The sequence below is a fragment of the Pseudochaenichthys georgianus genome, chromosome 8 (assembly GCF_902827115.2).
Source record: "Pseudochaenichthys georgianus chromosome 8, fPseGeo1.2, whole genome shotgun sequence".
Classification (NCBI taxonomy): Eukaryota; Metazoa; Chordata; class Actinopteri; order Perciformes; family Channichthyidae; genus Pseudochaenichthys; species Pseudochaenichthys georgianus.
In genome coordinates, this window is record NC_047510.2 from 17,458,479 (window position 1) to 17,471,696 (window position 13,218).

A 13,218-nucleotide genomic window follows, 5' to 3' on the forward strand; every position below is an offset into this window, starting at 1 on the left:
AAGCAGAAGAAGAAGAAGTGACGTCAGCAGCTTCATTTGCGTAATCCTCCCTCAGGGACTTATTCCGGTGTGAACGAGATCTACTAGATAGTTCCGGAACTAAAGAGTTACGGGAACTATTCCTGGGAAAAGTACTTTGTATGAAAGCGCCAAATGGGACTCCCTGATAGTTGAAAATGTACGCTAAAGGGCCCCCATTGCGTTTGATAGTGACGCCAAGGGATCCTGACATAACGTCACTATAGTACGAGTTAGGAGTGAGAATGTGTTGGTGTGAGGAGCCGTTACGTCACTATACCCGTTACGTCACTATACCCAGGAAGAAAAAAATGGAAAAAGAAAAATCTCCAACGAGGCATTCTGGGGCAGCATAGACAGGTCTTATCTGTTTTAGAGTTTTATCCGCTACAGGGTGTACTTTGAGGGTTTGTGACTTTGCAGACCGTTTACATGCATGCAAAGCTACATAACACACAAGGGGACTGGTAATAACCAGAAAAGCATGACATGGGACCTTTTAAGCTAAGAAATTGTGCAAGCAGGCTTAAATTCAACTGTGGTGTTTGCCGGAATTAAAATTTCAATAATGGAAAAGCTGTGAGTAAGGAAACGTCTGCTTTGTGCTACTCTAATTTACACAATGTATAATACCATAGGCTGCATGGTGACAAGCCCCCCCAACGCCAAGGCAGTCAATCTGGGGAGAAACTCTGATATGGCTGTCAGCAGTGGCTCAGTCAGTAGAGGCTTGGACTGTGAGCCGTAGGGTCGCCGGTTCAAGTCCACGACCAGACCTAAATATGGAGTGTGGGCTGCTACTGGGACCTCTACTTGGAGGGACCTCCTGCTCTGCCGTGGTGCCCTTGAGCAAGGCACGGGACAACCCCCTTCCCCCCTCACTCCCATTGCTGTACAATAGCTGCCCACTGCTCCTACTACTAGAATGGGTAAAAAGCAGAGAACAAATGTCACTGTGTGCTGTGTGCTCTGCATGTGTGACCATTAAAGAGGGTTTCATCCCTCCCATTCTATCTATCTATCTAGCCAATTTCACAAATGTTGCTCTCAAGCTCATTGATTCATATTGAAGATGTTAATCTTTAAACTTAGGTAATGAATCTATCATTTCAAATAGCTGTGCATTGTAGTTTTTACCAGAAGTAAATGTTAAGGAGCTTTTGAAAAATGTACTGTGTGTGTGTGTGTGTGTGTGTGTGTGTGTGTGTGTGTGTGTGTGTGTGTGTGTGTGTGTGTGTGTGTGTGTGTGTGTGTGTGTGTGTGTGTGTGTGTGTGTGTGTGTGTGTGTGTGTGTGTGTGTGTGTGTGTGTGTGTGTGTGGTAGTGGCAATTTCTTAAGTTACCTTATATGCTAAAACCAAATGCTTCTAAAAGCATTGTCTAACACAGGGGTTCTCAAAGTTTTGATGAGTGAGGGCCAATTTAGGTACCCAATATTGGATTGAGGGCCGCCCAAGAAAAAACGGAACACAAAATAATTCCAAAACAAATCCTTTCTTTATTGTACTAACCAATTACCGCAACTCGCGAGATGCCTAGTTGCCATGCAACCAGTAGTCTAGCAAACTTTCCACAAGCTGTCATTCATAATTTAGGAATGACAACCCAGGGGGCGCAGTTTTACCATTCTTAAATTCCATTCTAATTCTTACTAGATACAACCACGGAGGATTAAAATATAACGCATGCATTTCAGCGTGTAACATTAACTATCGCGGGCCGCCAGAAACATTTCTGAGGGCCGCCATTGGCCCGCGGGCCGCACTTTGAGAACCCCTGGTCTAACACTACTGTACCATTTCTTGATATGTGCTGTTTTCTCTGCATACTCTAATGAGGGTTATTATTCTCAAGTGCTTCAAGGCCACAGAGCTGATTTGGCAGACTATGTTGAAACTACTCCTCTTCACACAAAGTTTGAACTTCCATATGCTGATAACCGTTATACTTTCTGCAGCTCAAGGACACAGGTGTCTAATAGCAATATGAGACATCTGTGTGAAAGCAGATTTCTGAGGCGTTCCACCATGCTACACAAAACTCTGTCTGCCCGCCCTATCTTGTATATAAGCTTTGCTATTCTGTGACTATTGCGCACACTCCGGCAGACTATCTCTGTGAGACCTGTGCCTTTGAAGCTTCAAATAAATAACCAACAAGACAACGCTGTTTGCTTTCACCAGTTTATTATTGATTACTCTCATTGTACATCTTTACAGTATTGACGAGTTTAAAATATCCACGACAGTGTGTGTGTGTGGGGGTGGGTTGGTGTGTGTGTGTCAAAAGGGGGCAGCGATGCAGCTCCTTGTTGTGCTTTGACAAGAACATCTAGCCTGTCTTCTTTAAGCTTTAAAAGCCTGTAGGTGCAGCATTTCATCAATTGCTACTTTTCTGACCCCTTGTGTTAGCGTTTACAACCACACCAGAGAGATGGCAGTGCATTCAGACGTAACACCTGAAATTGAAGAAGATTGTCTTGATAATGAGATGTGAAAACACATTTTGAAGCATTAAGGGTTGATTAAATTAAGCACTACTCTGAGTTAAACAAACATAAATGGGACTCATTGTCTTCCAGCACAAGTGATTTTATTCCAGTCTGGGTGCAAGGTGTGGGCCCTTGATCAGTAAAATAAAGCCAAGTACACCACAGACTCAAGTTTTAATAAGGAGCACAGCACATCTGAGAAATGTGATCGAAGCGCTCAGTGATGGGAAGTCTCGTAGCCATCAGGCAGAGGATTGGTTTCTGGGTTATGGAATAGGGAGTGGTTGCCATCGCCCCAGGGAAATTTCTAGAAGGAGACATCAAAACAAGTCAACAACAAGGCAACAAACAACAATAACATTGATCTAATGGCAGAGAGATGATGTACCCAGGTGCAGGTATGCTGATTGAGACTCACCTTGGTGCGGATACGCAGGTGAGGATATGGAACAAACTCTGGCCGTTCATGATGTGAGTGCTCCTGCATCTTCATGTAGGCGTTGGCCATGCAGACAGCAACAGCAGGTAAGGCCAAAACAAAGCTCAGAATCTTCCAGGTCCTCGCTGTGGAAACAACGACCAGTGAAAGTGCATTACTGAAGCCCTGAATGTGGCGCAGGCACAACGAGGAAACAACCTCACAGCAGCTGTCTCTTCTGAGTCTACCAACAATGAAATGTACTTCCTGTCTTTCTGCAGTAGCATGAATTTGCAGGACAGATGCCAGCTCTGCAGACATTTCAGTTAATGTTCAACAAAAGAAACTGTACGAGAGTTACATGCAGAATCTCTAAATCTAGAGGCTTTGATGCATTTTGCTCAGTGATGAGGTACTCAGAAGAACTTAGTATTTCTTCCCAAAGTACAAGTAGCAATATGACAGTACAGAAAAACTCTGTAAAATGCATGCAATTTAACTTAACTAAAAGTACAACATAATTATCACCAGATACATTAAGAACCAAAGTAGTCATTATGCAGTTTCCCATTTCAGAATATTATAGCCAATAATATATAATTTTATTTTAGTTATTCATGCATTGTTCACTTTAATATTACTGTTTTAGTGCTTCAAAGGCATCAAAGAAGTCGTATATTTCATCAAAAATGATAAACTCATATTTTATTTGTTCATTTGATTAATTATTGATTATTTTTTTCATTGTTTTATTCATTTACTAAATATGCATGTAGCTCTAAACTGCTCATATGTACTTCAACTAGGTACATTTCATATGTTACTTTTCACAACTGATTTCATTTTTTGTTTGTGTTTTGGTTTGAGGGGCACAGAAAATACACACTGACCTCCTCCTGCATGGCTGGAGGTTGACGCAGCAGCAAGCGCCCGTCGAGCCACCAAGGCAGCTGGAGACGCAGACATCTGGAGAGGTGGAGAGACACATTGGCCATAAATTACGGTACTTGAAAAAAATAAATTCTAATCACAAGAAAAAATTCTCCAAGTGTTATCTTCTTTTTAGTTTAATATGAAGAGCCTTAAGCTTTGCACTGAGCCAAAACACACAAAAGAGTAATGTTGAAATAATAATAAAGAGAACCTCTACACAGCCATTTAAACACCACATATTTCTCTTCTAAGCAGTCATTTGCTGAAATATTAAGCAATGTATCACGGCTCCCTTCGAATAAACAGCAGCTGGGCCTTCTGTGTTGCTGTTTACGATGAGTTGTGGTAAACCTTTTAAAAGAAATATAATTTAAAAAGCTAGCAAGAACTTACTGATCTTCAGGCAGGCAGTATTCAATTGACTTTATCTTCTTATTTTTGTTGGCGAACTTGTATTTACTTCTCGTTCCTGCTTCTTCGTCCTTCAGTCTGTCCTCGACTGAACTCTGTGTGTCTGACTCCTCCCTACCTGTACATGAGCCAAGAAACTTCGTTTATATTTGGGCAAGTGCAAAGGCTGTCTGATATGTGAGGAAGAGACTAGGGGGGAGGGTGTGTGTGTGTGTGTGTGTGTGTGTGTGTGTGTGTGTGTGTGTGTGTGTGTGTGTGTGTGTGTGTGTGTGTGTGTGTGTGTGTGTGTGTGTGTGTGTGTGTGTGTGTGTGTGTGTGTGTGTGTGTGTGTCCTCAACAGTGTGCAAGCTTTTGATTTTAGTTGTATTTATTTCTTTTTTTGCCTCCAGGTTAGATGAAAGCTGATATGAAGTAAAAGTAAACTATTGAAGCCATTAAGGCCCATTAAGTAGACCTCTTGGAAATGTCCAGTAGGATTTACATCTCCGGTGCTTACAAAGTTATTTTAATGTTTGTAAATAATGTGCACGCCTCTTTTGGAATGTAGAACACGTTTTTTCACAAGCATCATACAAATAGGTAATCTTGTTCAGGTTAAAACATCTATTTGTTTTCTTATAGTAGACAGTGCCTTGATACTGCTCTACCTTAGCTATGGGAATAATGTGAATCATTTGCACATCTTTGGTAGACCTGCATGTGAATCAACAACAAAAATAAACCTTTATGAAATGAAATGTTTATAAATCAAGTATTTATTCATATTGGCCATGGTAGTTTGTTTGGCAGAGGAAAGGTCTATATTTGTTGTTTGTTGTTGTGACCTTAATAGAGTGTCCACCAGATGGAGGAGTGTACTGTACAGTGTAGACTGTAAGTGCCCTTAAACGCTCCCTTTAGTTATTTGTGTTGCACAGGCTCACGTCTGCAGTAATGTTGCCTCCTGTTGGTGAGATCTCTCTAGTTCTGACAGATAAAGTGACCCAGAATAACCTTTGAAAAAAACGTGTTACATACATTTGGATTTAAATGTACATGCAAGTACATTTTAGTTTATTGCAACTTTTAAAGTTTGGCAAAAATGCTGTATTCTCTTTTAATACTGTCATCATCATTAGTTAAGTTTTACAAGTTCTGCCCACAAGTTTTTCAATGTAATGCTTATACCTCTAATCTGAGGCAAATGTTGCACTTTTTACTCCACTATATTTGTCTGACGGCTTAAGTTACTTTTCTAAATATAAAACACACAATATAATTATATGATATCATGAGTGCTGTACTCATCTACCCAGTATTATTTAAACATTTTAAAGTATCTAAAATTGGCTTCACATTGATGAACTACAACATTGAAATGCTCTTTTGAGTATTTGTTAACAATCAAAACAACATGTTACTAAGTTATAATAGTGATAGTAATATCCTTTCATTACTTTATTTTAGATAATGGTCATCCTACTTTGATCAAATGAAGGATTGTCATTTCTCTTACACCCTTACTATCTTAGAAACGTCTCCACAGAAAGCCACTGTCTGACATTTTAAATTCATTATTTTTCCCTCTGTTTTCTCCAGTGTGTTAAGGGTTAATTCTTGATTTACACACTATTAGTGAGCCTGTGGCCTCCGTCTGGGCGGCGGCCGGCTGCAGAGCAAACCGCAGCAGAGCCAGCTGTGATGTCAGTCAGTCTGAAAGTCTCGCACTTGTGTTATTGTGGGCTGAGGTCAAACACCATCATGAAGAGTCCATGCACAGACATGTCGGCTACTCACAGGCAGACACTCCGCAGACATTGTATATCTTTTATTATCAGCTTCATTGTGTTAATAATGTGTATGTTTCCAAACCTATAGTCAATGCAATACTTCTAGTGTTTAGCTATAGCTGCTCTGCTGTGTGCAGGCTTTCAAATATGGATATTTCCTGCTTTTCTTTGATTTATATGACTTCAAACAAAATGTCTTTGAGATTTGGACTGCTAAAACAAGACATGTAAAGACATCGGTTTGAACTTTGAGAAACTGGGATGGACATTTTCACTTTCCTGACATTTTATAGATGAAACGAACGAAGCCAATACATTTAAGTAATCAGAAGTTCCAGCCCTAAAGGTTTTAGATTTTGTAATTTTTACATTCATGGTGGCCAGAGGATGAATCCTACTGAGATGTGTGCTTCTAGCATACTAATATTGCTGTCAACAGCCGCTCTGATCTGCTGTCAGACTCAACACAGCAAAGTGGACAGACACAAATGTAATGATGTATCCTCTTATAATCTTTCTTTAAAACTATTTCTTCATGGCCTTTTGCTTTTATTAGATAAAAACCTAAATGCTGGAATAGGACAGAGAAAGAGAGGATAACATGCAGCAAACTAAAATTCAAGCAATTCAAATCATTCTTTAGTGTGGGCAAATCAGCTTTTGCAAACGTTTTCAGACCAGTCACCTTTCACAATATCGCACGCACATCACCCCTGTCTGTGTTTATTTTATGCCAGGAGAAAGAATACTGTGGATTGTGTGCAATGCAGTAAGTGTGTGTGATGTTGGACTGAGGTGAAAGCAGCCGCTGTAACACTCTGTCCCAGCTTTGACTTGTAAATCTGTGTGGCTCTTTCTATTCTGCACACTTGGTTACCATATTCCTGCATGCACTTCAGAGCAGCCCACAGCGCTTTATTGAAGTTATACCGCTTTTGGAAAGGGGCTAGCTTTCTCCCCTCAATGCAGACCATTCAAGATATTTGATGTATATTTTTTATGCTAAACTTTGCCTTGTACTTTTTCCTTCCACAACTAGGGACTTTAAACTATGGCTTGCTGCTATCTGATACTTGTTTCGGCAGTATAGGACTGGGCAAAAAAGGAAATGATGTATAAAGAATGTGCTTGTATACATGACATCTCTAATTGTGAGTGTGTGAGACTGTGAGCTGTCTGTAGGTTTGCTCTGGCTGCAGACACTTAACCAAACCACGAGTAGTCAAAATCCACCATTCATATTGACCAACACTGAGACAGCAGTGGATTTAAGCAATGAGAGGGCTGCCTCTCATTGGACAGACTCTTTGGAAACGTCCATACTCTGTCCATCACATCAGCAGGTGCCGCGCAGACAGAGTGAGAGTTCAATGTCTTATTATCTGCAGCTGTTGACTTACAACCTCACACAGCAAGTAAGCCAAACACTTGCTGACAAGTTTTGTTTGATTACCGGTCGGTGTTTTTAAATGTTATATTCAACAAGCCAGTGGAAATGCACAGTACCACTGACTGGCTGCTAGTGGCAGCTAAAAGGCTACAATCAATTTGTTTTATGACATCTCTGCAATTCCTCACAACTTCAACATCATTCGTCTCATTCATTTGTTTTTCAGCATCCAACTGAACTGTTTTTCATTCAGTGGTGGAATACTGAACGAGCTTCCCGTTTGATTGATTACATTTGCTGATGCTTTATGTCTTGTAAACCCAATTGTCATTTTTTCCTCTCCTCTGGGAACAATTCCTTTCAGCCAGATGCAGGTTTAACTGAAACACCTGAATAAAGAGTGAGCCGTCCCTCTGGAGGCCTTTTGTTCCTTCCCTAATGTGTGTATGCTACATGGAGCTGAACACTAACATTAACCCCCCTGGAGGTGGTCCAATGGCTTACCAGCTGAAAGAAGAAGAGCATAAAACCACTAATAAACACAACTATTCCAGTCCCCAGGTAAAAAAGAAAAAGAAATCTAAGAATACAATTATTAAAACTGGTTTTTTTTAACAGCGAAGGTGAAGATGGTAAAGGTCCCCTATTATACTGTTTTTCATCAATATATTATAGGTCTCAGATATGTACAAAACATGTCTCTGAAGTGTTTGGCCCCAAATACCAAACAGAGCATTGTAGCATCCCATAATCCCCTCTGTTTCAGCCCTGTTTCAAAAGTGCTGATTCTGTGTCTGTTACTATAGATGCAAATAAGGAGCCCCTCCCCACGCCCCTCTGAGAGATATTTGGTTAAAAAGAACACAATGGTGCTCTAGGAGGAGATTCAGGTGATAAGGGGGGGGGGGGGGTTACCTTGGTTGGTGATTGGCTAATGGTTACACAACCCAAAACAAATGTATGACATCATAAACATCTGATCAGCTCATTTTCAGACAGGTTTTTATAGAAATGGATCGGGACAAAAAGTGAGTGAATCTTTTTTCCTGAAACTTTCAGAATGTCTTTACACAGAGGGAACACATGTTGATGTAGAAGAGACATGAAAAAGAGGGGACACATGTTGATGTAGAAGAGACATGAAGAAGAGGGAACACATGTTGATGTAGAAGAGACATGAAGAAGAGGGAACACATGTTGATGTAGAAGAGACATGAAGAAGAGGGGACACATGTTGATGTAGAAGAGACATGAAGAAGAGGGAACACATGTTGATGTAGAAGAGACATGAAGAAGAGGGGACACATGTTGATGTAGAAGAGACATGAAAAAGTTGATTTTTCACAATAGGTGACCTTTAAGGAAAATGTTCATATTGGATGTTCAGTTGTGATTATCTGTATTTTCACCTCCGACCAATAAGTGGCGCTCTGTGAATTTTGAGATGATAGAGGAAATTAATTGACGAAGGTAATCAGCTGCAGGTGTTTCCTCCTTAGACAGGAACATCGGTTTTAACCCAGACACTGCTGTCTGTGTTTACTCTCCTGTTTGTGGTTTTGTTCTCTGTTACTTTAGGACAATGCCATACAATGGACTATTCTACGACAGCATCGGGTGACCATTGTTTATGGTCACGCTGGATATGTTGTATGTTGTACAGAATCTCATGAAAAAGCGGCCTTGAAGTTTAAAGATGATTTCTATACTTGGGAACATAAACCATGTGACCCCATACTCTTACATTTTGTATAAACTGACTTTAAAATATACAATGGGCCTGTGCTGACATCCAATATTTGTCAGAAGTAGGTTAAAAGCTAATTAACCCTAAATGTTTTTAAATTGTTCACCTTCTAAAACCATGATGCTTAGCTTAGCATAATGCTTTCAGCTTACAATATTATATTTTCATTCTAGATTTTGAAAAATGTTTTATGCAAAACATAAACGTATTTAGTTACACTCTTCTTGCCTATGAACTTTACTTGATGCACTTATATATGAGGGTAAGTCAATATTTATTATCATCCATTGTGAGTCACACAATGCTATGTGTTTTTCTATTCCAAAATTACAGTGATATTTATTGCAGCGCTAAGATGTTTTTGATATGCTGTTTGGTAAATGTAACCTACCTTAACATAATCCTGTGTCGACCTGCAGGTCTTTAACCAGCCAGACTTAAGAAATGTTTCCCTCCTCTATCGACCTTAAAGGACACAAGGACACGAACACACACAATGTTACGTGTATGTATATATTGGGGCACACTGTGTTTCTAATTCGACCGCACTGAAACTGCCATCCAGATGTGTCTCCAGAGACACTGCACTCCCTGTTCCCATACTGTTCTCCGGGTTAATGAGCCAACACATCTGCACATCCTCTGACAACATCAGCTCGTCTTGAAAAATGGACACTCCTTATGGATCTGATTGGGGCACCTCTCAACATGCAGACAGATAAATGTTTAGAGGTGAATCATGGGTGAGGGAGTAATGAGTCAGACGTGGGTTAAGTTATTGTCTTATGCTCAATACCACCAAAGAAGACAATGTGGTGGTCTGCACGTGTGTGACTTCAGTTTTCCTCAGGTGGCATAAAAAACAACTGGTGTCTTTCAAAGACATAAAGTAAAATGTTGATTAAGAAACGGCTAGGGACCTCCCACGCGTTAGGACTACGTGGATGATCCTGGAATGTGGTGTGTATGCCACCATGGGCTAATGCTCCTTGCACACGGTCTCAACACACTGTCACACATTATATTTCCCAATGACAGCCGAGTAAGATTACAATGCTCTTCTCTTCTTTCATTAACTTCCATTAACTAAACACACACAAATTCCTAAACAGTATGTCATGTTTTCTTTGCAGTTTCCACTTTTCCCCAGGAGCTTTATGCGGTTTGCTTTCTCTCATTCTTTCCCCTTCTTGTTTCTAGGAGATGTTACGTTTACTCCACTAACAAATCCTCAGAAGAAATGTCTTTGTCTCAGGTGAGTTTGTTAAAAGAAGACTTCAACACATCCAACCCAGTCTCACAACACATATATCATTTTCTGTCTTTATCAAATAGTTCTGCTTGTTTATGTTGGGGGAAGGGCAATTCATTTGTATTGACGTTGTTCACTGATAGTTATGTCTGAATGTTAACTGTTGTTCCTGATGCTCTTCCACCAGGACAATAATGTTGTGTGTGTTTGAAAAGTTCTACCGTGGTGCTCTTGAAAGCATCCCAATAGGGGGCATTGCCAACTGGTCTGGGAACTGCTCTGCTAGACAACAGGTAAGGTGACAGGGGATATAATAATAATTCATTTATTTTATATAGGCGCCTTTCAAGGCTCTCAAGGTCGCCATACAAACACATAAAAAACAAGATACACAATACATAACACCAGCATAAGAGACATAAACAAGACAATGCAGTATATAAATCAATCAAATAACCAAGTAAATAAAAAACAGAGGATGTGTGATGGATAATGATCAGGGTGGATATGCGAGTGTGAAGAGATATGTTTTGAGGCGTGATTTGAAAATGGGGAGAGAGTCAGTGTTGGTATATACGGTATATATATCCCACTGTTTGATTGTGAATCATAACCCCTGTCCCAGTCTGTATTGATATGCCAGATCTTTTCCCAATACACAGCCACACTGTTGAACTACTTCAACAGCGTGACCATAAATAACTGCAGGAAAAGTAGAGTGAGGCTTCTTCCTGAAGTCAATTATTATAGAGCCTTAAAGAGAGTGGTGCACTCAGCAGAGCATACCATCGGATCAACACTGCTCTCTGCTGTGCAGGACTTATACGCCAAAAAGTGCAGCACCAGCGCTTGTAAGATTAGGAAGCAACAGAATACAAATTTCAGTAGCGAATTCACAGAGCGGCTGAGAAAAAGCTTCTTTCCTCAAGCCCACAGGATGCTGATATCTGACGTGATTTGCATTCTCTAATTCTCACAGTCCAGATCAAATGATTTGCTCTGTGCTGCGACTTGTGTATTCATAGTTTTATTATTACTTTTTAACCCTTATTTTCCACACTAGTCTTTTCACAAGACCTACAGGGGAACACTTCAATTTCTCTCCTTGCTCATAGTCTTTTTAATGATTTAAATGATTTTCCTTTTCTATTGTTACTGTGGAATAAAGCATTTGAACTTCACCCGGTAAAACAGTGATATTTAGAATTTCAGAAGAATTCTGCTACAATAAACCACTACTCATGCAATCTGACTCTACCGAGCACAGAGGTGTGAATTGTCAGGTGCAGGAAAAAAATGTATCTTAGTCATTGTGTGTGTGTGCATTCTCAACTAATGGAAATGAACAGAAATGGGCCTTTGGCTTTGACCAATCATACAAGTGTGTGTGTGTGCGTGTGTGTGTGTGTGTGTGTGTGTGTGTGTGTGTGTGTGTGTGTGTGTGTGTGTGTGTGTGTGTGTGTGTGTGTGTGTGTGTGTGTGTGTGTGTGTGTGTGTGTGTGTGTGTGTGTGTGTGTGTGTGTGTGTGTGTGTGTTAGTGGCAATTTCTTAAGTTACCTTATATGTGTGTGTGTGTGCAGAGGGCAGGACTGGGCAGTGGGAGTGTGTCAGAGAGAACACCATATATAAGACATCAGGGTATTGGTGCTTTTAGTATCCATTCATCTGTCCATCCTTTGGTCTCTCTGCTCTCTGCCAGCTCTGATCAGTTGTTGGTTCCCGATCTCCTCCATCATGCTGTTTCGAGCTCTGCTCCAGACTTCCCTGGTTCTCTGGTTGACTCAGCAAACTCTGCAAAGCGGTAAGGAAGACAAAAGTATTTCAAATGTTAAGACCGAACCCTGGTTGTATTCTTTGATCACATTTAAACTATTGCAAAGAACTTGAAATGTATTATCTGTAGCACATATTCTGTGCTTTTAATTCTTAATCAATTCCTCTATTTACTTCTTATCAGAATTACTTGTACATACTAACTTTAAATAATCAGATGTATTAGATTTGTGTAATCTTTATGTGATCATGGATACTATGCACTTTTAGAAAATATCCTTTATTGTAGATTATTGGTTGAATAATATTTAAACACAGGGTTAAAACACATTGAAACTTAACACAAAACTTAAATATGTGTTGAGGTTAAACAAAATGACTTAACACTTTTGACCTTTCTCAAATGTAAAGCACATTCTGGTTACTTCTGCAAAAACTTTTGACATTTGCATTGCCAATGTTGCATTTATAAGTCGTGGCAGTTATATTATGGTAAGATGTCACTTTATTAAATAGCCTACATTTGATGCATTATTCTTTATGTCAAAATGATTTGACCTTGAATGCTCTGCTAGATCTCAGGCGACTCAATCTCACTCACTTGTTAAATATCATGCCTGTGAGATTGAGGTAGAGAAAAACCCACGTGGCTCCATCAGGAGATTATATTATAACATGTATTTGAATCAAAGGATACTATGAAAAGATGACAGAGGCAGGTCAAATTTGACAACCAATCGTGAGGAGAACAAACAGACTCCACACAGTCGCTCCATTTAGTCTCATCTTCTGTAGCCATCAAGGGCGATGTGTTCCTCTCTCCTCCCTGCTGCCATGCCAGGTGGCAGCACTCATCTGACACTGTGGTGGCATTTGTGTTGTTTTTTAAATAATGCCATCTATTTGTCTGCCAAGGAGTGTTCAACGAGGTAAGGGTAAACGCCTGCAAGTAATATACAAATTAAAATAACTGACACTCCATGTCAATTATCTAGAAAGCTTTTAAGCCAGGAAAAT

General features: G+C 40.0%; 1 protein-coding gene across 1 annotated transcript; it reads right to left on the minus strand.

Moving 5' to 3' along the window:
• Positions 1-2,186: 2,186 nt before the first annotated feature.
• cox6a2 (cytochrome c oxidase subunit 6A2) lies at positions 2,187-4,387 on the minus strand. The gene is made up of 4 exons (XM_034089110.1): positions 4,253-4,387; positions 3,817-3,892; positions 2,927-3,072; positions 2,187-2,815 (listed from the first exon to the last, which is right to left on the minus strand). Exons 2-4 carry the CDS (start codon positions 3,890-3,892, stop codon positions 2,726-2,728), a joined length of 312 nt encoding a protein of 103 aa, XP_033945001.1. The 5' UTR covers positions 4,253-4,387; the 3' UTR covers positions 2,187-2,725.
• Positions 4,388-13,218: the final 8,831 nt, after the last annotated feature.